General features: G+C 40.5%; 1 protein-coding gene across 1 annotated transcript; it reads left to right on the top strand.

Annotated features, from left to right (window-relative positions):
* Nucleotides 1-4,482: 4,482 nt before the first annotated feature.
* Nucleotides 4,483-15,814, top strand: LOC309978638 (integrator complex subunit 6-like; the record flags this gene model as incomplete). The annotated part of the gene is made up of 4 exons (XM_082865145.1): nt 4,483-4,654; nt 6,226-6,597; nt 14,922-15,015; nt 15,733-15,814. The coding sequence occupies 4 exons, from the start codon at nt 4,483-4,485 to the stop codon at nt 15,812-15,814; spliced, it is 720 nt and encodes a 239-aa protein (XP_082721271.1).
* Between the last annotated feature and the right edge of the window lie 10,498 nt (nt 15,815-26,312).

The raw sequence follows: 26,312 nt of genomic DNA, 5'->3' as shown, positions 1-26,312 counted from the left end.
TGAGAGTTCCAGTTGGACCACATATTCACAAACACTTGCTCTACAGGCAGTCTTTCATTTCATTCTGGTGGGTGTGCAGTGACTTCTCATTATGTCTAAACTTGCATTCCTCTGCTGATTAATGAAGTTGAACACCTTTTAGATATGGATTGGCCATGTGAGTATGTCTTATACGAAGTGCCTTTTCAGGTCTTTTGCCCATATTTTATTAGGATGTTTGTAAGTTTTAAATTGATTTACAGTTCTGCATATATTCTGGATTTCACTGATTTTTTGGAGAGAGGGATATATCCAGTTATATATACATACATAAATATGCACAAATATTTATATACATTGTTTAAATTGATTATATAATACATAGATATATATGAATAATTAAATGTATAAATGTTTATCCAATTTATATATCAACAAAATTTTGAGTATCTTCTATATACATGTTTTGCTTTTTCATTCTCTTAATCATGTCTTTTTGGTAAACAGAAGTTTCAAATTTAATTATGTCTAATTAGACAGTCTATTATTTTTGGTTAGTCCTTTTTTATCCTCAAAAATAAATTTTTGCCTACCTTAAAGCCATGAAGATAATATTCTGAATTTTCCACCAGATCTCCCATTCATCTCTAATAAATTTTTGTGGAATGGGATGACGTAAGAAGCAAGCTTTATTTTTTCCCGTGTACATAACTGGACATATTAAAAACACTATCTTATCCACAGTGGTTGGCAGGGGACCTTGTGTCATAAATTCAGCTGTTTAGCATATTTCCAGATCTGTGTCTAGATTCTCTGTCCTCTTCCATTCGTGTATTGGCCTATCCTTGCTCCATTACTAGACTGTTTTAATTACAGTACTTTTGTAGTAAGTCTTCAAATCTGGTAGTGCGTGTCCTCCAACTTTGTTGTTTTTCTTAAAGATTGTCTTAGCTATTCTAAGCCCTTTAATTTCCATACACTTTTTACTATCAGCTTGTCAATTTTCACCAAAATGCAACATGGTGGGATTTTATTTTCTTTTTCCTTCTTTTTCTTCTTAATCTTTATTGGAGTATATTTGCTTTACAATGTTGTGTTAATTTCTGCTGTAAAACAAAGTGAATCAGCTATACATATACATATATCCTCATATCTCCTCCCTCTTGAGGCTCCCTCCCACCCTCCCTATCCCACCCCTCTAGGTGGTCACAAAGCATGGAGCTGATCTCCCAGTGCTATGCAGCAGCTTCCCACCAGCCATCCATTTTACATTTGGTAGTGTATGTATGTCAGTGCTACTCTCTCACTTTGCCCCAGCCTCCCCTTCTCCCCTGTGTCCTCAAGTCCGTTCTCAACATCTGCATGTTTACTCCTGCCCTACCACTAGGTTCATCAGTACCATTTTTCTAGATTCCATATATATGCATATGGTATTTTCTTTTCTCTTTCTAACTTACTTCACTCTGTATGACAGACTCCAGGTCCATCCACCTCACTACAAATAACTCAATTTCGTTCCTTTTTATGGCTGAGTAATATTCCATTGTGTATGTGTGCCCCGTCTTCTTTATCCATTCATCTGTCAGTGGACATTTAGCTTGCTTCCACGTCCTGGCTATTGTAAATACTGCTGCAGTGAACAGTGTGGTACATGTATCTTTTTGAATTATGGTTTTCTCAGGGTATATGCCCAATAGTGGGATTGCTGGGTCATATGGTAGTTCTATTTTTAGTTTTTTAAGGAACCTCCATACTGTTCTCCATAATGGCTGTATCAATTTACTTTCCCACCAACAGTGCAAGAGGGTTCCCTTTTCTCCACACCCTCTCCAGCATTTATTGTTTCTAGATTTTTTGATGATGGCCATTCTGACTGGTGTGAGGTGATATCTCATTGTAGTTTTGATTTGCATTTCTCTAATGATTAGTGATGTTGAGCATCCTTTCCTGTGTTTATTGGCAATGTGTATATCTTCTTTGGAGAAGTGTCTATTTAGGTCTTCCGCCCATTTTTGAATTGGGTTTTTTGTTTTTTTGATATTGAGCTGCACGAGCTGCTTGTATATTTGGGAGATTAATCCTTTGCCAGTTTGCAAATATCTTCTCCCATTCTGGGGGTTGTCTTTTCGTCCTTTCGTCTTTTTTATGGTTTCCTTTGCTGTGAAAAAGCTTTTAAGTTTCATTAGGTCCCATTTGTTTATTTTTGTTTTTATTTCCATTTCTCTAGGAGGTGGGTCAATAAGGATCTTGCTGTGATTTATGTCATAGAGTGTTCTGCCTATGTTTTCCTCTAAGAGTTTGATAGTGTCTGGCCTTACATTTAGGTCTCTAATCCATTTTGAGTTTATTTTTGTGTATGGTGTTAGGGAGTGTTCTAATTTCATTCTTTTACATGTAGCTGTCCAGTTTTCCCAGCACCACTTGTTGAAGAGGCCGTCTTTTCTCATGGTGGGATTTTAAATTGGATTAGTAGAGATCATTTTGGAGAGAATTGACAGTAACAACTCAATAATGAATCTTGTAATCCATGCAAAAAGTATTTCTTTCTGTTTCCTGAGGTCTTTACTTTCTCTCAGTGATGTTTTATACTTTTTGTGTTGTGCTCTAGCACTATTTACTTAGATATTTGATGTTTTTGATACTATTATCAATGGTATTTAAAATTTCATATTCTAATTATTTGTTGCTATTATATGGGAATAGAAAACTGGTAATAAAAATAACCACAAAGTGGTTTTTATTATAACTGATAAGTTGATTAAGTTCACTTATTAACTCTAATGATTTTATATTCTTTTGCATATTCTATGTAATGCCATCTGTGAATAATGACAGTTTTACTTTTTCCTTTCCAAACTTTACAACTATTATAATTTCCTGGTAATACTTCACTTTTTAGAACCATCAGTAAATTGTTGATGGATAGTGAACATCCTATTTTCCAAACGCAGGGAGAAATGTTTGATATTTCATCATTAAGTGTGACATTTGCTATAGATTTTTAGGGGGTAGATACACTTTATCAGATTAAGGAAGTTGCCTTCTATTCTAGATTGTGGATAGTTTTTTATCATGAATAGGTGCTGAAATTTAACCCATCTATAGAAGTGACCATAAGGTTTTCCCTTGGTTTGTTGTTGTCGTTAAGTGTTGTTAAGCATTACATTGATTTTTGAATTTTAAACCAATCTTACCTCCCTGCAGTATACCCTCATCAAGACAGGATGTATATCCTTTTTATATATTATTGTATTTTATTATTCGTTGGTTTAGGATTATTGGGTTTAAGTTCAGGAGAGATATTAGTATAAAGACCTATAGTTTTCTTTTCTTCAAATGTCCTTGTGAGATGTTGTTATCAGTTTATATTGGCCTTCTAAAATGAGGACAAAGAAGCACAGTGGATGAGAATCCGCCTGCCAATGCAGGAGACATGGGTTTGATCCATGGTCTGGGAAGATCCCACATGCCGCGGAGCAATTAAGCCCGTGCACCACAGCTACTGAGCCTGTGCTCTACAGGCTGCGAGCCACAACTACTGAGCCCGTGTGCTGCAATTACTGAAGCCCACATGCCTAGAAGCCCGTGCTCTGCAACAAGAGAAGCCCTCGCTCGTCGCAACTAGAGAAAGCCCGGTTGCAGCAGCGAAGACACAACACAGCCAAAAAATAAATAAATAAAAAGGAAAAAAAACCTGTAAACTGATTTGAAAAATAAATAAAATGAGGACAAAGAAAGGGACTTATTTCCCCTTAGAAAAGTAATGCCCTTTTTTGTTGAGAGTTGCCCATTCCCCAAGCATTCTGATTACTCACGGTTACACCATGTTTGGCTTTGGACAGCACCTTGTGTATTAGCTTCATCCTTTGAAAATTTTTATTTATTTACTTATTTAAAAATATTTATTTATTTACTTATTCATGCATTCATTTTTGGCGGCATCGGGTCTTAGCTGCGGGACGTGGGATCTTTCGTTGTGGTGCATGGGCTCTTCATTGCGGTGCTCGGGCTTCTCCCTAGTTGTGGTGCGTGGGCTTCAGGGTGCGCAGGCTCAGTAGTTGTAGTATGCGGGCTCTCTAGTTGTGGCACATGGGCTCCAGAGCGCATGGGCTCTGTAGTTGCAGCACACGGGCTCTCAGGTTGTGGTGCGTGGGGCTCAGTAGTTGTGGTGCATGGGCTTAGTTGCCCCAAAGCATGTGGCATCTTAGTCCCTGACCAGGGATCGAACCTGCACTCCCTGCTTTGGAAGGTGGGGTCTTAACCACGGGACCACCAGGGAAGTCCCAGCTTCCTCCTTTTTTAAACTATAGACTGGATTAAAATTCAGTTGCATTTTCTGAAAAGAGTATTTGTTGAGGTATGGTAAATATTGGACCATGGTGAAAACTCAAATTAATGATTCAACTTCTTGGTTATATATACATATGCAAACTGTTTGCAGCTTTGTGATTGTTGGAGTTTTGTTGCAAATGGAACATGTGCATTGATGTTTCTCAGTAAATGATGAGTGATGAAGCGGAGTTTACTGTAGGGCCTGAAAACCAAATGGAACTTTGTGGAGAACCCGAGAATCCTTCTTCATCTAAGGAAAAGCTGAGTATGGACCTGTTGTCTGTGAAACAGGAAGAAGAAGGAGGATCCTCTGTTTGGGCCTCATCCATGTCCATGGAAGATGGTAAGAATGACTGTTCTCACCTCCTCTTCATGGTCTTAGCCAGTAGAGTCTGGATTCTGCCTGCTACACTTTACTGGAGCTGTTCTCATCAATCTCACTAGTTTTGGCTGAGATTGCTATTAATTTCTCAGCCATATTTGACGCAGTTGTTCACTCTCTCCTTCATGGAAACTTTCTTGGATTGCTATACTCTGTGACCTACTGGTTTTCCTCTCATATTCGTAACCCGCTTTCATTCTTTTTTTCTGCTTACCCTTGTCGTTTTCCCTGTAAATATTATTGTAAAGATTCCTGAATCCCACCATTTTTTCTCTGTCTACTCCCCTCTGACATGATCTTTCAACAAGATACTACAATAGCTTCTTATCTGATCTGATTCCTACTCTTGCTAGAGTCTGACCCTCACTATCTAACCCTGTAGCCGGAGTGATCATGTCAACACAGAAATGAGATCACGCCACATCCATGCTGAAGACCCATCATCACCTTTCCTAGGCACTCAGAACACAATCTGAGCTCCCGACCCTGGTCTCCCAGCTGTGCACGACCTGGCCCCGCCATCCTCTCCTAACACATGGCCTGTCGTCTCCCCCTTGCTCTCTCTGCCTCTATCCTTTGCTCTGTGCTCCCTGGCCAGTCCCCTCCCCGGGGCTCTGCACGTGCCCTTGCCGCAGCCTGGAGCTCTTCCTCTGCATGTGCACAGGCCGGCTCTCTCTCCCCCTCCAGGCTCTGCCCAAAGGACACCTCCTCAGGAGGGCCTTCCCGACCACGTGGTCCGCTGGGGCTCCCCTCCTGCTCTCTGTCCCATCCCTGCTTGCCTCTTCCCTAACACGAATTCCAACTGTAATAATTCTGTTGGATCATTGTACACTTACTGCCTGGCGTCCCCATGAGCATGGAAGCTCCATAAGGGCGGGGATTGCTGGCGTCTGTCCTGTTGGCTGCCGCTCCCCGGCTCCTGGCACGGCGCCCGGCACAGAGCAGGACGAGTCAATGGAGAAGAGGTGTCAGACCTGGAGTAAAAAGAAACTCAGGTTTCTGAGAGAGAAAAGATGCATGAGGAAGATCTTATACTGACAGGGATTTGGGGTGGGGTGACGGGGGCCATACAGAGCCTTCAGGTCTAGTGGCCACCACCTGTGTTTCCTCAGAACTTTGGAGGGAGAGAGGCGGGAGTTTGGCGGGGGGGGGGGCATGTAATCTGATGTCAAGCTCGGTAGAGCATGGCATTTCATAGGTAAAGGACAGAAATCATGCCACCAAGTGAGACTTGCTGCTTTTCAGCTTGTAAAGCACGAGCTGCAGCTCAACCCTCAGCACCAGGGACCTGAGCCTCTTTATTCGTTGTTCTGTCTTACTCGGTTTCCATATGTGTTCATGGTGCCATGAAGAGAAGAAAGTGCGTTTGTCGTATTACTTCCTGAGCCCAATTTGAGGGGTCTCAGGCTCCATCTGGTACATCCTCTTGCTTTATGAAACAATTTCCTCAAAACTGAGGAGCACCGGGTGGTCCCTGTGGGGTTGCCATAATGCACCTACGTCACAGCTCCACTTGTTAATTTGGTTTCCAGATGTTACTGTCACTCACGATGTTCATGAGAAGGTGGAAAATGGTCAAATCTCACCCGATGGCTTCTTGTCAAAATCTGCTGCCCCAGAGCTTATGAATATGGCAGGAGATAGTATCCCGCCCGACCAAGTGGATTGCCTGTCTGATGATTTCACTAGTCTCAGGAAAGATGACCTGATGCACAATCCTGGTAGTAATGCAGTCATAGGAGGAACCAAGAACTGCAGCGTCTCTGTAGATGATCGAAAAGTCTCGGTAACATCTGCTTTGGAAACTGGGCCAAATACATCACAAATAACTCCTGCTATGGCACAAGGAATCAATGCTGATATAAAACACCAGTTAATGAAGGAAGTTCGAAAATTTGGGCGAAGTAAGTAGTGAAAGACCATCTATCAATAATATAATGGAGGTCCCTTTCCGTTTAGGATTCAGAATAGATTCAAGGTATCTCTTTTTTTTTAATTGGAGTTTAATTGCTTTGTAATGGTATGTTAGTTTCAGCTTCACAACAAAATGAATCAGTTATACATATACATATGTTCCCATATCACTTTCCGCTTGCGTCTCCCTCCCTCCCACCCTCCCTATCCCACCCCTCCAGGCGGTCACAGAGCACCGAGCTGATCTCCCTGTGCTATGCGGCTGCTTCCCACTAGCTATCTGCCTTATGTTTGGTAGTGTATATATGTCCATGCCTCTCTCTCGATTTGTCACAGTTTACCCTTCCCCCCCCGCCATATCCTCAAGTCCATTCTCCAGTAAGTCTGTGTCTTTATTCCTGTTTTACCCCTAGGTTCTCCATGACATTTTTTTTCTTAAATTCCATATATATGTGTTAGCATACAGTACTTGTCTCTCTCTTTCTGACTTACTTCACTCTGTATGACAGACTCTATGTCTATCCACCTCATTACAAATAGCTCAATTTCGTTTCTTTTTATGGCTGAGTAATATTCCATTGTATATATGTGCCACATCTTCTTTATCCATTCATCCGATGATGGACACTTAGGTTGTTTCCATCTCTGGGCTATTGTAAATAGAGCTGCAACGAACATTTTGGTACATGATTCTTTTTGAATTATGGTTTTCTCAGGGTATATGCCCAGTAGTGAGAGTGCTTGGTCATATGGTAGTTCTATTTTTAGTTTTTTAAGGAACCTCCATACTGTTCTCCACAGTAGCTGTATCAATTTACATTCCCACCAACAGTGTAAGAGAGTTCCCTTTTCTCCACACCCTCTCCAGCATTTATTGTTTCTAGATTTTTTGATGATGGCCATTCTGACTGGTGTGAGATGATATCTCATTGTAGTTTTAATTTGCATTTCTCTAATGATTAGTGATGTTGAGCATTCTTTCATGTGTTTGTTGGCAGTCTGTATATTTTCTTTGGAGAAATGTCTATTTAGGTCTTCTGCCCATTTTTGGATTGTGTTGTTTGTTTTTTTCTTATTAAGCTGCATGAGCTGCTTATAAATTTTGGAGATTAATCCTTTGTCAGTTGCTTCATTTGCAAATATTTTCTCCCATTCTGAGGGTTGTCTTTTGGTCTTGTTTATGGTTTCCTTTGCTGTGCAAAAGCTTTGAAGTTTCATTAGGTTCCATTTGTTTATTTTTGTTTTTATTTCCATTTCTCTAGGAGGTGGGTCAAAAAGGACCTTGCTGTGATTTATGTCATAGAGTGTCCTGCCTATGTTTTCCTCTAAGAGTTTGATAGTTTCTGGCCTTACAGTTAGGTCTTTAATCCATTTTGAGCTTATTTTTGTATATGGTGTTAGGGAGTGATCTAATCTCATACTTCTACATGTACCTGTCCAGTTTTCCCAGCACCACTTATTGAAGAGGCTGTCCTTTCTCCACTGTACATTCCTGCCCCCTTTATCAAAGATAAGGTGACCATATGTGCGTGGGTTTATCTCTGGGCTTTCTATCCAGTTCCATTGATCTATATTTCTGTTTTTGTGCCAGTACCATACTGTCTTGATTACTGTAGCTTTGTAGTATAGTCTGAAGTCAGGAAGCCTGATTCCTCCAGCTCCGTTTTTCGTTTTCAAGATTGCTTTAGCTATTTGGGGTTTTTTGTGTTTCCATACAAATTGTGAAATTTTTTGTTCTAGCTCTGTGAAAAATGCCAGTGGTAGTTTGATAGGGATTGCATTGAATCTGTAGATTGCTTTGGGTAGCAGAGTCCTTTTCACAATGTTGATTCTTCCAATCCAAGAACATGGTATATCTCTCCATCTATTTGTATCATCTTTAATTTCTTTCATCAGTGTCTTATTATTTTCTGCATACAGGTCTTTTGTCTCCTTAGGTAGGTTTATTCCTAGATACTTTATTCTTTTTGTTGCAATGGTAAATGGGAGTGTTTTCTTGATTTTACTTTCAGATTTTTCATCATCAGTGTATAGGAATGCCAGAGATTTCTGTGCATTAATTTTGTATCCTGCTACTTTACCAAATTCATTGATTAGCTCCAGCAGTTTTCTGGTAGCATCTTTAGGATTCTCTATGTATAGTATCATGTCATCTGCAAACAGTGACAGCTTTACTTCTTCTTTTCCAATTTGGATTCCTTTTATTTCCTTTCCTTCTCTGATTGCTGTGGCTAAAACTTCCAAAACTATGTTGAATAAGAGTGGTGAGAGTGGGCAAACTTGTCTTGTTCCTGATCTTAGTGGAAATGCTTTCAGTTTTTCCCCATTGAGTACGATGTTGGCTGTGGGTTTGTCATATATGGCCTTTATTATGTTGAGGAAAGTTCCTTCTATGCCTACTTTCTGCAGGGTTTTTATCATAAATGGGTGTTGAATTTTGTCAAAGGCTTTCTCTGCATCTATTGAGATGATCATGTGGTTTTTCTCCTTCAATTTGTTAATATGGTGTATCACGTTGATTGATTTGCATATATTGAAGAATCCTTGCATTCCTGGAATAAACCCCACTTGATCATGGTGTATGATCCGTTTAATGTGCTGTTGGATTCTGTCTGCTAGTATTTTGTTGAGGATTTTTGCATCTATGTTCATCAGTGATATTGGCCTGTAGTTTTCTTTCTCTGTGACATCCTTGTCTGGTTTTGGTATCAGGGTGATGGTGGCCTCATAGAATGAGTTTGGGAGTGTTCCTCCCTCTGCTATATTTTGGAAGAGTTTGAGAAGGATAGGTGTTAGCTCTTCTCTAAATGTTTGATAGAATTCACCTGTGAAGGCATCTGGTCCTGGGCTTTTGTTTGTTGGAAGATTTTTAATCACAGTTTCAATATCAGTACTTGTGATTGGTCTGTTCATATTTTCTATTTCTTCCTGATTCAGTCTTGGCAGGTTGTGCCTTTCTAAGGATTTGTCTATTTCTTCCAGGTTGTCCATTTTATTGGCATAGAGTTGCTTGTAGTCATCTCTCATGATCTTTTGTATTTCTGCAATGTCAGTTGTTACTTCTCCTTTTTCATTTCTAATTCTATTGATTTGAGTCTTCTCCCTTTTTTTCTTGATGAGTCTGGCTAATGGTTTATCAATTTTGTTTATCTTCTCAAAGAACCAGCTTTTAGTTTTGTTGATCTTTGCTATCGTTTCCTTCATTTCTTTTTCATTTATTTCTGATCTGATTTTTATGATTTCTTTCCTTCTGCTAACTTTGGGCTTTTTTTGTTCTTCTTTCTCTAATTGCTTTAGGTGCAAGGTTCGGTTGTTTATTTGAGATGTTTCCTGTTTCTTAAGGTAGGATTGTATTGCTACAAACTTCCCTCTTAGAACTGCTTTTGCTGCATCCCATAGATTTTGAGTCGTCGTTTGTCCATTGTCATTTGTTTCTGGGTATTTTTTGATTTCCTCTTTGATTTCTTCAGTGATCACTTCGTTATTCAGTAGTGTATTGTTTAGCCTCCATGTGTTTGTATATTTTACAGATCTTTTCCTGTAATTGATATGTAGTCTCATAGCGTTGTGGTCGGAAAAGATACTTGATACAACTTCGATTTTCTTAAATTTACCAAGGCTTGTTTTGTGACCCACGATATGATCTATCCCGGAGAATGTTCCATGAGCACTAGAGAAAAATGTGTATTCTGTTGTTTATGGATGGAATGTCCTATAAATATCAATTAAGTCCATCTTGTTTAATGTATCATTTAAAGCTTGGGTTTCCTTATTTATTTTCATTTTGGATGATCTGTCCATTGGTGAAAGTGGGGTGTTAAAGTCCCCTACTATGAATGTGTTACTGTTGATTTCCCCTTTTATGGCTGTTAGTATTTGCCTTATGTATTGAGGGGCTCCTGTGTTGGGTGCATAAATATTTACAATTGTTATATCTTCTTCTTGGATCGATCCCTTGATCATTATGTAGTGTCCTTCTTTGTCTCTTCTAATAGTCTTTATTTTAAAGTCTATTTTGTCTGATATGAGAATTGCTACTCCAGCTTTCTTTTGGTTTCTATTTGCATGAAATATCTTTTTCCATCCCCTGACTTTCAGTCTGTATGTGTCGCTAGGTCTGAAGTGGGTCTCTTGTAGACAGCAAATATATGGGTCCTGTTTTTGTATCCATTCAGCCAGTCTGTGTCTTTTGGTGGGAGCATTTAGTCCATTTACATTTAAGGTAATTATCGATATGTATGTTCCTATTCCCATTTTCTTAATTGTTTTGGGTTCGTTATTGTAGGTCTTTTCCTACTCTTGTGTTTCTTGCCTAGAGAAGTTCCTTTAGCAGTTGTTGTAGAGCTGGTTTGGTGGTGCTGAACTCTCTCAGCTTTTGCTTATCTGTAAAGGTTTTAATTTCTCCATCAAGTCTGAATGAGATCCTTGCTGGGTAGAGTAATCTTGGTTGCAGGTTTTTCTCCTTCATCACTTTCAATACGTCCTGACACTCCCTTCTGGCTTGCAGAGTTTCTGCTGAACGATCAGCTGTTAACCTTATGGGGATTCCCTTGTGTGTTATTTGCTGTTTTTCCCTTGCTGCTTTTAATATGTTTTCTTTGTATTTAATTTTTCACAGTTTGATTAATATGTGTCTTGGTGTATTTCTCCTTGGATTTATCCTGTATGGGACTCTGTGCTTCCTGGACTTGATTAACTATTTCCTTTCCCATATTAGGGAAGTTTTCAACTATAATCTCTTCGGATATTTTCTCCGTCCCTTTCTTTTGCTCTTCCTCTTCTGGGACCCCTATAATTCGAATGTTGGGGCATTTCATGTTGTCCCAGAGGTCTCTGTGACTGTCCTCAGTTCTTTTCTTTCTTCTTCCTTTATTCTGCTCTGCAGCAGTTATTTCCACTCTTTTATCTTCCAGGTCACTTATCCGTTCTTCTGCCTCAGTTATTCTGCTATTGATCCCATCTAGAGTGTTTTTCATTTCATTTATTGTGTTGTTCATCATTGTTTGTTTCATCTGCAGTTTTTCTAGGTCCTTGTTAAATGTTTCTTGCATTTTGTCTATTCTATTTCCAAGATTTTGGATCATCTTTACTATCATTATTCTGAATTCTTTTTCAGGTAGACTGCCTATTTCCTCTTCATTTGTTAGGTCTGGTGGTTTTTTCCCTTGCTCCTTCATCTGCTGTGTGTTTTTCTGTCTTCTCATTTTGCTGATCTTACTGTGTTTGGGGTCTCCTTTTTGCAGACTGCAGGTTTGTATTTCCGTTGTTTTTGGTGTCTGTCTCCAGTGGCCAAGGTTGGTTCAGTGGGTTGTGTAGGCCTTATGGTGGAGGGGACTAGTGCCTGTGTTCTGGTGGATGGGCCGGATCTTGTCTTTCTGGTGGGCAGGTCCATGTCTGGTGGTGTGTTTTGGGGTGTATGTCGACTTATTATGATTTTGGGCAGCCTCTCTGCTAATGGGTGGGGTTGTGTTCCTGTTTTGCTAGTTGTTTGGCATAGGATGTCCAGCACTGTAGCTTGATGGTCGTTGAGTGAAGCTGGGTGTTGGTGTTGAGATGGAGATCTGGGAGATTTTCGCCGTCTGATATTATGTGCAGCTGGGAGGTCTCTTGTGGCCCACGGTCCTGAAGTTGGCTCTCCCACCTCAGAGGCACAGCACAAACTCCTGGTTGCAGCACCAAGAGCCTTTCATCCACACGGATCAGAAGAAAAGGGAGAAAAAGTAGAAAGAAAGAATTAGTAGAAGTAGAAAGATAGAAAGAAAGGAGGGAGGGAGAGAGCAAGGAAGGAAGGAGGGAAGGAAGGAAAATAAAGAAAGACGATAAAGTAAAATTAAGATAAAATAAAGTTATTAAAATAAATAATTATTAAGAGCAAAATAAACCCAAAAAACAAAAAAGAAAAGGATGGATAGAACCCAGGAACAAATGGTGGAAGCAAACCTATACGGACAAAATCTCACACAGAAGCATACACATACACACTCACAAAAAGAAGAAAAGAAGAAAAAATCATAAATATTGCTCTCAAAGTCCACCTCCTCAATTTGGGATGATTCGTTGTCTAAAGGAGGGAAGGAAGGAAAGAAAGAACGAAGATAAAGTAAAATAAAATAAAGTTATTAAAATAAAAAGTAATTATTAAGAGAAAAATTTTTTTAAAAAGGGATGGATAGAACCCTAGGACAAATGGTGGAAGCAAAGCTATACAGACAAAATCTCACACAGAAGCATACACATACACCCTCACAAAAAGAGGAAAAGGGGAAAAAATCATAACTCTTGCTCTCAAAGTCCACCTCCTTAATTCGGGATGACTCGTTGTCTATTCAGGTATTCCACAGATGCAGGTGCATCAAGTTGATTGTGGAGATTTAATCCGCTGCTCCTGAGGCTGCTGGGAGAGATTTCCCTTTCTCTTCTTTGTTCTCACAGCTCCCAGGGGCTCAGCTTTGGATTTGGCCCCGCCTCTGCGTGTAGGTCGCCGGAGGGCGTCTGTTCTTCGCTCAGACAGGATGGGGTTAAAGGAGCCGCTCATTCGGGGGCACTGGCTCACTCAGGCCGGGGGAGGGGGGGAGGGAGGGGCACGGAGTGCGGGGCGGGCCTGCGGCGGCAGAGGCCGGCAAGACGTTGCACCAGCCTGAGGCGCGTGGTGCGTTCTCCCGGGGGAGTTGTCCCTGGATCCCGGGACCCTGGCAGTGGCGGGCTGCACAGGCTCCCGAGAGGGGAGGTGTGGATAGTGACCTGTGCTCGCACACAGGATCCTTGGTGGCGGCAGCAGCAGCCTTAGCGTCTCATGCCCGTCTCTGGGGTCCGCGCTTTTAGCCGCGGCTCGCGCCCGTCTCTGGAGCTCCTTTAAGCAGCGCTCTTAATCCCCTCTCCCGCACCAGGAAATAAAGAGGGAAGAAAAAGTCTCTTGCCTCTTCGGCAGCTCCGGACTTTTCCCCGGACTCCCTCCCGGCCAGCCGTGGTGCACTAACGCCCTGCAGGCTGTGTTCACGCCGCCAACCCCAGTCCTCTCCCGTCGCTCCGACCGAAGCTGGAGCCTCAGCTCCCAGCCCCGCCCGCCCCGGCGGGGGAGCAGACAAGCCTCTCGGGCTGGTGAGTGCCAGTCAGCCCTTATCCTCTGTGCAGGAATCTCTCCGCTTTGCCCTCCGCACCCCTGTTGCTGTGCTCTCCTCCGCGGCTCCGAAGCTGCCCCCGTCTGCCACCCGCAGTCTCCGCCCGCGAAGGGGCTTCCTAGTGTGTGGACACTTTTCATCCGTCACACCTCCCTCCCATTGGTGCAGGTCCCGTCCCTATCCTTTTGTCTCTGTTTATTCTTTTTTCTTTTGCCCTACCCAGGTACGTGGGGAGTTTCTTGCCTTTTTGGAGGTCTGAGGTCTTCTGCCAGCGTTCAGTAGGTGTTCTGTAGGAGTTGTTCCACGTGTAGATGTATTTCTGGTGTATCTGTGGGGAGGAAGGTGATCTCCGCGTCTTACTCTTCCGCCATCTTCCCGGAAGTTCCTCTCAAGGTATCTCTTGAGGTGCATTTTTGGGAAGTACTGGGTTTTCACATAATTTAAAATGATTCCTCTGGCTTTACCTAAAAAAGACCCAATACACCTTTCTCTCTCTTTTTCCCCTTACTTACTGTAATAGTTTCCTTTTGCTGCTGTAACAAGTTATCACAAACTTCGTGGCTCAAAACTGTATTATCTTAGAGTTGTGGAAGTCAGATCTGAAATGATTTTCACTGGGCTAGCAAGAAGGTGTTGGCAGGCCAGGGTTCCTTCTGCAGGCTCTAGGGAGAATCTGTTTCCTTGCCTCTTCCAGCTTCTACAGGCTGCCTGTGTTCCTTCGCTCGTGGGCCCTTCCTCCATCTTCAAGCCAGCAACTTAGCCCCTTCTCTCCTCTCTAACCTCTGCTCCCACCCTTACATCTTTTCTTTCTGACCAGCTCTACTGCCTCCCTTTTATAAGGATATTTGTGGTTACGTTGGGCAACATGTATAAACATGGATAATCTCCCCATCTCAAGAGCCATAACTTAATCACATCTGCAAAGTAAGGTCTCTTTTGCCATATAAGGTAACATGTTCACAGGTTCTCAGAATTAGGACATGGACAACTTGGGGGGCCATTATTCAGCAGACCACATTTAATTAGTGTTTAGAGTTTCCGTAGCAGATATGTGCGGATATCTTGATTTGAGTGTTTCAAATACAAAGTATACCTAACTTTCCACACACAAGGAATGATTACTGATGATGTGTAAAAATTGAATTTTATTTTCCATCCATATTTTTAAAGCTACTAATTTTTTAAAATATCTGCAGAGTATGAAAGAATTTTCATTTTGCTTGAAGGAGTGCAAGGACCTCTTGCAGTGAGGAAACAATTTATTGAATTTACCATCAAGGAAGCTGCAAGGTGGGTGTAAAGAGGAACTCTTCATTGTGTTTTTTTTAAGCAGGAGTGCCCAATGCAAGACAGGCGGAGGGATTGGTTCTGCCTTGCTTTTCTTTTTTGTTTTAATTAATTAATTAATTATTTGGCTCCATTGGATCTTCGTTGCTCCACATGAGCTTTCCCTAGTTGCAGCGAGCGCGGGCTACTCTTCATTGCAGTGCGACGGCTTCTCATTGCGGTGGCTTCTCTTGTTGTGGAGCACGGGCTCTAGGTGCACAGGCTTCAGTAGTTGTGGCACGCTGGCTCAGTAGTTGTGGCTCACGGGCTTAGTTGCTCTGCGGCATGTGGGATTTTCCCGGACCAGGGCTCGAACCCGTGTCCCCTGCATTGGCAGGAGGATTCTTAACCACTGTGCCACCAGGGAAGTCCTGCTTTGCTTTCCTAAGCCCTGGCCTTCAGTCATAACTACGGCTGTCTGCAGAGGCGTCTAGATTAATATTACCTGAGGCCAACTCATTCATCCAGGTCTGTGGAGCCTTTTGCACTCCTCACAGTCTGAGGTGGGCTTGGGCTCTCAGCTGGTAATCTCGGTATTAGCTAAGCCCTATCTTTACACGGACATACATTTTCTATTTCCCATGTGAATGGCCAGTCCCACGTTGTATCCCACACGGTGCCTCACGCATCATAAATGCTTTAAGGACCTTTTGGATAATAAAATTTCTTTTTTGTTTTTAGGTTCAAAAGACGAGTCTTAATTCAGTACCTTGAGAAGCTACTAGAAGAAATAGAATCCCATCACCTTCCCAACAGCGTTTAATCACATCAACAGCAGATCATGATGTTAACACAATGACCAAGCAGGAAAAAAGAATAAGTGTTCTGTGCTGTAGGATAGAATGGGATATTGTTGATTATCCTATGATGTTTTAGTCAAGGGAACTGCCTTCCAGAGGCTAAGAAAAAGCAGTGGAGCTTTTTGTTTTCAGTTTATTTGGCGGGAAAAGCTGGCTTTTGCCTTATGAGTGTTCTTTGAAAGTATTACTTTGTTGTTTTGTTGTTACTTTTCCCAATTGAGGAAGGTGATGTTATTAATCCAGCAGGTTAAAATCAGTAAACCCTGTCGCCCCTACCACATGTGATAATGGTTCACTCTTGAACTTGGCCATCCTGGGCATTTCCAGAGTGACTAGGGGCTACGTGCAGGTGGGGCACTACTTGGTGCTCTTACTATGTCCTTTAGAAAGAATAGGTGTTCAGAGGCCAACTGGTAATCTTGTGTGTGCTGAACAAAGTTTTCAACCATTCCTAGTTGTGCCTTTAAAACCATGCAAGATTCAGGACAGTTTGGATCAAAGAGTAAGAAAGCTGCTATTTGGGTAAGTTATTTCTCCGTGGGCGGGTCACGGGGAGTCACCAAACAATCTACCTCCAACTCTGTTCTATTTTGTCTAGAGGCATTACAAAGTGCACCTGAGGCTGCCTCAACCCCTGACATTTGTTCTCGCATGTGACGACAGAAAGTCTTCAGGGGGACTTGTGCATTCTGTGCTTCAGAAGCAGTAAAAGAAAAAATAATGCATATATTTCCTTTAATGTTTATACAAAGGTTTATATGGGGCAGTATTGTTATGTTTGTGTTAGTATGCAAAAATTTAAATGTGCAAAGAGATTCTGACATTGCATATATATATCATTTTATTGATTTTTCACAAGGTCCCTGATGCTAGAGAAATTTCTAGTTTTCTGTTTCTTCTGATTTGTTATTCCTTTCAGAAAAAAAAAGTGCACACTGTTGGGTTTTTTAAAATAAATTTATTATTTTTTGGCTGCGTTGGGTCCTCCGTTGCTGTGCGCGGGCTTTCTTTAGTTGCCGCGAACAGAGGCTACTCTTCCTTGCGGTGTGAGGGCTTCTCATTGCGGTGGCTTCTCTTGTTGTGGAGCACAGGCTCCAGGAATGCAAGCTTCAGCAGTTATGGCACACGGGCTTCAGTAGTTGTGGCACACGGGCCTAGCTCCTCTGTGGCATGTGGGATCTTCCCGGGCCAGGGCTTGAACCCGTGTTCCCTACCTTGGCAGGTGGATTCCCAACCACTGTGCCACCAGGGAAGCCACCACACTGCTAAATTAAGATGTTAGTGGAAGGATGTAAGCTTCAAAACGTCACTCACGGAACTTAGTGATATTGGTGAACGTGGTGTAGGGCACTCTGGGTAGGGTCCTCCAGGAACACTGGAAACACCGGGAAAACAATGATCGGAATCAAGTTTATTGGAACTCTGGAAGATCATCAGAGGTTTACAGCAACCAAGCGAATGTTAAGTCTGAAGAAGAGCCATGAAATGTGACAGGAGAATTTGCTGGCATTTTAAGTTATTCTTGCCCCAGCCCTTGCCTAGTAGAGCAGCGGTCTTGACGATGTCAGCGTGCATTCCAAGTGAGGGTTCCTGGCTCAGGAGGGAGGAGAGTAGACCTTACTCCCAAGGAATTGTGTTTGTCTAGAAGGCTCCCTGAAGGACTGACGCAAGGGGATTTTTTGCTTTTCTGTTGTCTTAACTCTAAGCTCTTTTAGAGTGGAGAAGCAGCTATGTGAAGGACGTTCCTCAGAAACATTGAAAGGCAAGTGAATAAGCTGCCGATGCTTATGGCAAACAACAGACAAATAGGACTGAGCAAAGAGCGTACAATAGAGCACTTTTTCTTTCTTGGCGCACTCAATACATACAGAAATGAGCTGGACAGTTCAACTACTAAGCAAACATTCACAGAGCTCTGAGACTCATGATTTATTGTCTCAATGCCCTTTACAAGTTGAAAAGCTGAAAGTCTCAATGTCAAGATGTCTGATATTCACACTCTATCACCCCAAATCCCTGTCAGTATAAGATCTTCCTCATGCATCTTTTCTCTCTCAGAAACCTGAGTTTCTTTTTACTCCAGGTCTGACACCTCTTCTCCATTGACTCGTCCTGCTCTGTGCCGGGCGCCGTGCCAGGAGCCGGGGAGCGGCAGCCAACAGGACAGACGCCAGCAATCCCCGCCCTTATGGAGCTTCCATGCTCATGGGGACGCCAGGCAGTAAGTGTACAATGATCCAACAGAATTATTACAGTTGGAATTCGTGTTAGGGAAGAGGCAAGCAGGGATGGGACAGAGAGCAGGAGGGGAGCCCCAGCGGGCCACGTGGTCGGGAAGGCCCTCCTGAGGAGGTGTCCTTTGGGCAGAGCCTGGAGGGGGAGAGAGAGCCGGCCTGTGCACATACAGAGGAAGAGCTCCAGGCTGCGGCAAGGGCACGTGCAGAGCCCCGGGGAGGGGACTGGCCAGGGAGCACAGAGCAAAGGACAGAGGCAGAGAGAGCAAGGAGGAGACGACAGGCCACGTGTTAGGAGAGGATGGCGGGGCCAGGTCGTGCACAGCTGGGAGACCAGGGTCGGGAGCTCAGATTGTGTTCTGAGTGCCTAGGAAAGGTGATGATGGGTCTTCAGCATGGATGTGGCGTGATCTCATTTCTGTGTTGGCGTGATCACTTTGTCTGCAGGGCAGGAAGTGACTTAGATGTGCAGAAGAGGGGAAGTAGGGAAATCAGATAAGAAGCTATTGGAGTAGCTTGGTGACATTAGGGCAGCCCAGATCAGAGGAATGGAGAGAAATGGTGGGATGCGGGATTTTTATTGGGCATCAAGTTGCTGATCTTGCTAAAGGATGGAAGGGAGAGAATAATAAATAATAATAACAGGAATCTCGAGTGAATCTGGGTGTTTTAGCCTAAACTACTGGGTAGGTCATAGTACCAAGTGTGCGCAGGTATTAGGCAACTGCTCGCAAGAATGGAGTGTGGCCAAACTTTCCTGATCCTGGTTCAGTGACATCTACAAACTTTAAATACTAGGGCTTCTAAACCCTCCCATGCCCTCCATATCTGTGGACAGCAGGTTGTTACACCTTTATGTATGTTACACCTGATGGATGGTGTTATTAGCTGAGATAGAGAAGGCTGAAAGTAGAGCATTTTTGGAGAGGGAAAGGTCAGAAGTTCAAACACGTAGAGCCGGTTGGATTTTAGATATGTAGTAGATAGTCATTGGAGATACCATGTAAGCAGTTGTATATGAGCCTGAATTTCAGGAGCAAGTTGTGGTCTAGAGGTACAAAGGTGAGAGTTCTTGTAGTGTGAATCATATTTAAAGTTGTAAGACTGCATGGGGTCACCTAGGGAGATAGTAGATTGAAGAGAAAGGAGCCCAATATTCAGCTTTGGGTCCCTGCAATACTTAGAGGTGGGAAAGAAGAGAAAAAAACCAGAAAGGGAAGAAAGAAAATGAGTCACTTGTAAGGGGGCAAGGAATCCAGGAGAATGTGGTGTCTGGGGAACCTAAAAGTTTTCCATGGAAGAGGGAGTGAACAACTGTATCACGTGCTGCTGAGAAATTAATGCCAAAGTGTAGCAGATGCTGGTGACCTTGACCCTGTTTCATTGGAATACAGTAAGAAGGAGCCAGACTGCACTGAGTTAAAGCATGAACAGAGTGTGAAGACAGGCAGAACGTGAGCAGACCCAGAAGGAGACCCGTCATCTCCTTCTGCCTCAGGAACCTGCTTTATTCTAACTCTTGCAGCAACTTCAAATGGTTGGCCATAACTAGGGCCTTGCCCCTCTACTGGCAAACATGCTCATATCTGTCCATCCTCCAAGGACATAACTATAAGCTTCCTTTGACATGGCTGAACCCTAGAGATGGGGTTCCCCCTCTCCTTCCTGTTTGCTGAACCACGCTGACATTCTCCGCCTTCTCTTAGAGGATGAGAGGCTCTTGGGCTCTCCAGGATGTTTCATTTGTTTTTGATGCTCTGCTGCAAATTGACATGCTTCATCATGCTTTGTTTGCTGAAAAACGTCAGTGGACATATTCCATTAGAGACAAAATGCAATCATTGGAAAATCACAGTCTTCATACGCATACGCCCATATACAGCCATGCATTTATGTCATTAAAAGAAGTTTAAATCATGGGCCAAAGATTTACTGCCACCCAACACACACTGTGTTCTCAGAAAATGCAATCCAATTTTAATCTAGTCTAAGTGAAATAAGGAAAAGGTAAAATACAAGGTGTTATCCAAAGCCAAACATGGTACAACCCTGATTACTAAGAATGCTGGGGAATGACTGGTTCTCATTAACCAAAGTGATAAAACACATGGTTATCTCTTTGGAGAAATACACACCATTTTGCTTCAGTGCTTGTTAGGTGAGGAATAAAGGAAATATCTTTTTAGTCATTTTGTGCTTTAAATCAATTAACATACTGATTAACACTTTATGAAATGGTACATGTCGATGGTGAAAGGTAGAATATTGAAAATGTAAATCTCCCCATCTGTAATCTATGGAGATGCAAATATGTCACTTTGGGGCTGGGCAGGTGTAGGTAGTGCTTTTCAGTGTTGATGGCAAATGAAACATGAAATCGAAGGGTAGAATAGGTTAGCTGAGAGTTGTTTTCATCAAAGGATAACCCAGGAATATGCCTCTGCATTATCCGAATACAGTTTCGACAAAAATATTTTCCCAAACCATTTGCATTTCCCATAAAAGAGGAGCCCATAATGGGTGAAAACATTTTCATTGAGCATTTACTCTCTACCAGGTACTGTTTTAAATGCTTTACGTGTATTAACTCAATCCTTCACCAAATCCTATGAGTTAGGTGTGATTATTATCTGCATTATTAAAAATGAGGAAACTAAGGCACAGAAGATTAAGAAAAAGTCCAATTAATTGAAGAGTTTTGGGGTAAAGTAGAATAACTTTCGATCTAGTTTTGTTACAGAAGAGATTGTTTTATGTTCTGTGCCTTTATATCAATGATCTCCTCCATGAGTGCAGATATAGTCCTCTTTGCACCTTTCTTCATTTTTCTTTTCTTTCTTTTTTTTTTTTGGCCACATCGTGCGGCTTGCAGGATCTTAGTTCCCTGACCAGGATCAAACCCAGGCCCCTGGCAGTGGAAGCATGGAATCCTAGCCACTGTACTGCCAGGGAATTCCCTAGTACTTCATTTTTCAAGAGGAACACTCAGTTATTGTCTAGATAGAGCACAAGTTGCTTGAATAATGGGAACAGGAAGTAGAGTGTAATCTGGATATTAAGTGAGTTACTGTGGGGTGGGAAAGAATATAGACCCTGGCTCTATCTCTTATCAGCTGTGTCACTCAGGGCAAGGCATTTGACCACTGTCAGCCTTGATTTCTTCTTATTAAAGGACAGATAGTAATACTCATCTACAGAACAGTTGTGAGCATTAAATGTTATAATTTAAACACCAGCTCCTAACACACTACTATATATAAAATAGGTAAACAACAAGGACCCACTGTGTAACACAGGGAACTATACTCAATATCGTGTAATAACTTACAATGGAAAAGAATCTGAAAAAGAATATATATATGTATAACTGAATCACTTTGCTGTACACTTGAAACTAGCACAACATTGTAAATTAACTATACCTCAATTTTCAAAAAGAATAAAAAACACCACCAGGTCCTAGTCCAATAAATAACAACTATTATTTCTGTTCAACCAACACATCTTGGATCAGGAGGCTCCCACTTTCTGTTTACACAAGAATCCCTATGTCATATTTTATCATTTAAATAAGTAGAAGTAAAGCCTAAGATTTATATTTATCCTTTGAAGAAGAAAATAATTATACTAAGAATATCAAAATTTGGACACAAATGGAAATAGTTACCCTACCTTCTTATCATTTTTAAACAGATAGCTAAAAGTGTAAACCCTTTTAGGTTGACCTGGATCAATCTCTTGAGGTGGGGAGGCCAATGTCTTCAGCTATTCCTCATAGTTAACTATTTGTGTGAGTAGAACACTCTGATGGGAAAGTGGAAAATCACTGGAAAAGAAATTAATACTATACAGCTCAAATGTACGATCCTCTAGGGAGGACATGACCATAGACTGTGTTAGCAACATATATCATGGCACCAAATAGAGTTTGGAATCTCATATCTAGGATCTATATCATGTTCTAAGAGCTAGAATCATCTCTCTTCATCTAAATCATTTCTCAGTCCACCATCACTACTGCCTAGCAGCTCAAACCACTAGGTCTAGAACAACTCCCTTATGCCTCAAGCCAAGTTTGAGAATGGGCTGACCTCCCTTATAGTACCATCCCAACTAAAAGGCCATTCTTCTTCCTTATTTGAAAGAGCCTAGGCACTCTCTCCTCAGAGAACCCTGGGTAGTGGGCATTGACCTCTTTGGATATTTTGATTAAATCTATGGACTTTATTCCCAGAAACGTCACCTTACACGCAAAACTTGGAATATAATTTCAGGCCTGTGTCCAGCTCTGAAAGCTGGTCAATTTAATGGACAGATGATTGCACTTAAAATCAACAAAATGGAGTAAAGAGGCATTACAGACTGACACCAATTATCCTGGATACTATCAGTTTCATTATTTCCATGTAAACAAGGACTCCTCTGCTGTAGGCACTGTAATATAGTATTTGAGTGTGCAGTATCTGAATCTTATGGACCTAGATTCTGCCATTTTTCAACTGGCTAAACCTGGGGAAACTACTTAGAGCCTTACTAGAAGTTTCTATTTCCATAAAATGGGCATAAAACAGTATCTACCTCATGGGCTGTTTTAAGGATTACAAGAAATAAAGCATGAAGAAGGTAGAGTGTGTGCTGATTAAAACACACTTCTCCTTAAGTTTGAGAAAAATAAACTTGGACCTGGGTGGATGTAGGGATTCAGTGGAAATGGGTATTCGAAATATTGAAGTACTACAAAATAACCTACTCACGCAATGAGCACCTTCATGCAAAATCTTGTCTGTTTTTAGCAGATCAGCCCTCCTTCTAGTTAACTAGATGAATACTACGTGCAGTGTCATTAACATTTCTATATGTCTGAGGTCTCGAATCCCGCTTTAATTGAAGCAAATAATTTGTTACCCTTGAAGTTTTAAATTTATATATTTAATAAAAGAAAGAAAAAGGAAGGAAATGATGCAGATTGGAGTGGAAAATCAATGAATTATAAAACAGAAAAATCGTGAGGAAAATCAATGCAATCAAAAGTTTGTTCACTGAGAAGATTAAAAAAAAAAAATCAAGAGACCTTCAGCTTGACTGGCCAAGGAAAAAAGAAGTGCTCAAATTATCAAAATCAGGAAGGAAAGTGGGAACATCAATATTGACCTTAAAGAAATTAGAGGGATTATATTATGAACAACTTTATGTCAAAAAATTAGACAATTTAGATGAAATTTTAAAATTCCTGGAAGACACAAATTATGGAACTGGTTCAAGAAGAACTAAAAAATATAAGTAGAACTATACTAAGGAAAGGGATTAAATTAGAAACTTAAAAATCTTTCCACAAGTACAAGCCCAGATGAGATGGTTTTACATGTAAATTCTGTGAAACATTTAAGAAAGAAAGAATAGGAATCCTTAGCAATTTCTTCAAAAAAAGAAAGGAGGAAAGAACACTACCTCATTCTATGAGGCTAGTATTACCCTGATACCATATCTAGACAAAGACATCACAAGAAAAATAACACCATGAATATAGATGAAAAAAATCTTCAACACAATATTGACAAACCAAATCCAGCTACACATAAAAAGGATTATACACCAAGAACAAGCAGAATTTATGGCAGGGATGAAAGGTTGGATTAATATCTGAAAATTAATTGATGTAATACATCATATTAACAAAAGAAAGGACAAGAAAAAAACATATGACTGTGTCAATAGATACAGAAAAAGCATTTGACAAAATCAAAACATTTTCATGATAAGAATACCCAATAAACTTGGAATAGATGGGTACTTCCTCAACCTGATAACAGGCATCTACAAAAACCCCAGACCTAACATTTCTATGAAATATGTAAGCTATGATATGAAAGACTGTATGCTTCCCCTCTCATTGGAAACAAGGCAAGGACGTCTGTTTTCAACACTTCTTTTCAATATTGTGCCAGAAGTTCTAGCAGGGAAAATTAGCCAAGAAATCATAATAAAATGCATCCAGTTTGGAAAGGAAGAATTGTTACTATCACGATTTGCATATAACATGATTTTGTACATAGAAAATCCTAAGGAATCCACTAAAAATATATCCAAACTAATTTATAAATAAGCTCAATAAAGTTGCAGGATACAAGAGCAATATACAAAAATCAATTATTTTTCTACACCATCAATAACCAATCAGAAAATTTAGTTAAAACAATCTCATTTACAATGACATTTAAAAACATAAAACAGTTGTGAACAAATTTATTAAAAGAAATACAAAACGTGTACTCTGAAAACTACACAGTAGAGGAAGAATTTAAAGAAGGTATAAATAACTAGAAAGACTTCCCATGTTCATGGATTGGAAAACTTGTTACTGTTAAGTTGGCAATACTCTCCTAATTGATCTACAGATGTAATAAAATCCCTATCAAAATCCCAGCTAGGTTTCTTTTTTTTCAGAAATTGACAAAGTAACTCTGAAATTCATAAGAAAATGAATGAAACCCAAATAGCCAAAAAACCAAAAGAACATTGAAAAAGAACAAGGTAGGGAAACAAACATCTGCAGATTTCAAAACTTACTACAAAGCTAAAATAATCAAGACTGTGTAAAAAAAAAAGTATGGCACTGGCATAAGGACTGACATATAGGTCAAAGGAATAAACCTAAGGGTCCAGAAATAGAACCTTAATTTATGGTCAATTACATTTTGACAAGGGTGCTAAGCCTTTCAATGGGGAAAGAATAGTCTTTTCAACAAATGTTGCTGGGAGAATTGGATGTCTACAAGCAAAAGAATAAAGTTGAACACGTTTCTCACACCAAATACAAAAATCAAGCCAAAGTGGACCCAATGTAAGCAAATAAAAAATGCAAACTACAAATAGGCTTAGTTATCAGAAAGGAAAAAAAATCCACAACAGCATTCATTCATGCTTCATTCACTGTCAAAATTTAAATTAAAAAATTAAAAATAAAGGAGAACGTAAGCATGAAGTACAAAGAAAAAGCACAAAGTAACTTGCTAAATAGAAGCCCAAATATTATGTGTAATGATAATGAATGTAAATAGAGCACATTCGCCAGTTAAGGTTGCCAGAATGGAGTTTTTAAAAATTCTAGTTTTATGCTCTTTAAAAGGGAAATATTTAAAAATTGAGGACACAGAATGATTGAATGTAAAGAAATTAATATTTCATAAAAGGCAAAAATTAATCAAAAGAAAGCTGAGGTAGTCATGCTAATATCAGATAAAAGACACTTTAAGAATGCATAATTTGAGTATAAAAGCTCACTATAAAATAACCAACGTTTATTTCACCAGAAACGTTTCACAATTGCATTGTACACTTGAATGCACCTAATAAAGAGAAAAATAAATGCCGTATGCTAAAACATATATATGGAATCTAAAAAAAAAATGGCTCTGAAGAACCTAGGGGCTGGACAGGAATAAAGACGTAGATGTAGAGAATGGACTTGAGGACGCAGGGAGCGGGGAGGGTAAGCTGGGACGAAGTGAGAGAGTGGCATGAATATATATACACTACCAAATGTAAAATAGATAGCTAGTGGGAAGCAGCCGCATAGCACAGGGACATCAGCTCAGTGCTTGGTGACCACCTAGAGGGGTGGGATAGTGAGGGTGGGAGGGAGGGAGACGCAAGAGGGAAGAGATATGGGGACATATGTATATGTATAACTGATTCACTTTGTTATAAAGCAGAAACTAACACACCATTGTAAAGAAATTATACTCCAAAAAAGATGTTTATATATATATATGAAGAGAATAAATAAAAGTACTGAGGGAAATTGAAAAATTCACCTTTATTGTGGAAGATTTTTAACACAATTCTCTAAATTATTGTTAGTTGAAACAGAAAAAATAATTAGTAAATGCATAAATATTAGCAATACAATTAACAAGCTTGATTTATGGCCATTTACAGAAGCCTGCATCCAACAATCAGAATATAAATTCTTCTCGCGCATACACATAAAAATGATCTTCAGTCTCAACAATGTTAAAATATTTAATTTCATGAAGACCATACTCTCCAACCAAAATGAAATTAGAAGTCATTCGCAACAACAATAAAATGTATTCAGAGATTTTAAAACACTCTATCAAATAAATACTTGGAAATGAATGATGTTTTCTTAAAAATGTTTTGGCTGAAGTGAAAGTGGACCCAGGAGAGAATTGTATAGTCTTGCATTTGTATGTTAGAAAAGAAA

This window comes from Leucopleurus acutus, assembly GCF_964270905.1.
Source record: "Leucopleurus acutus genome assembly, chromosome: X".
Taxonomy (NCBI): Eukaryota; Metazoa; Chordata; class Mammalia; order Artiodactyla; family Delphinidae; genus Leucopleurus; species Leucopleurus acutus.
Note: the sequence above shows the minus strand (reverse complement) of the source record. Positions and strands in the feature narration are given on the sequence as shown.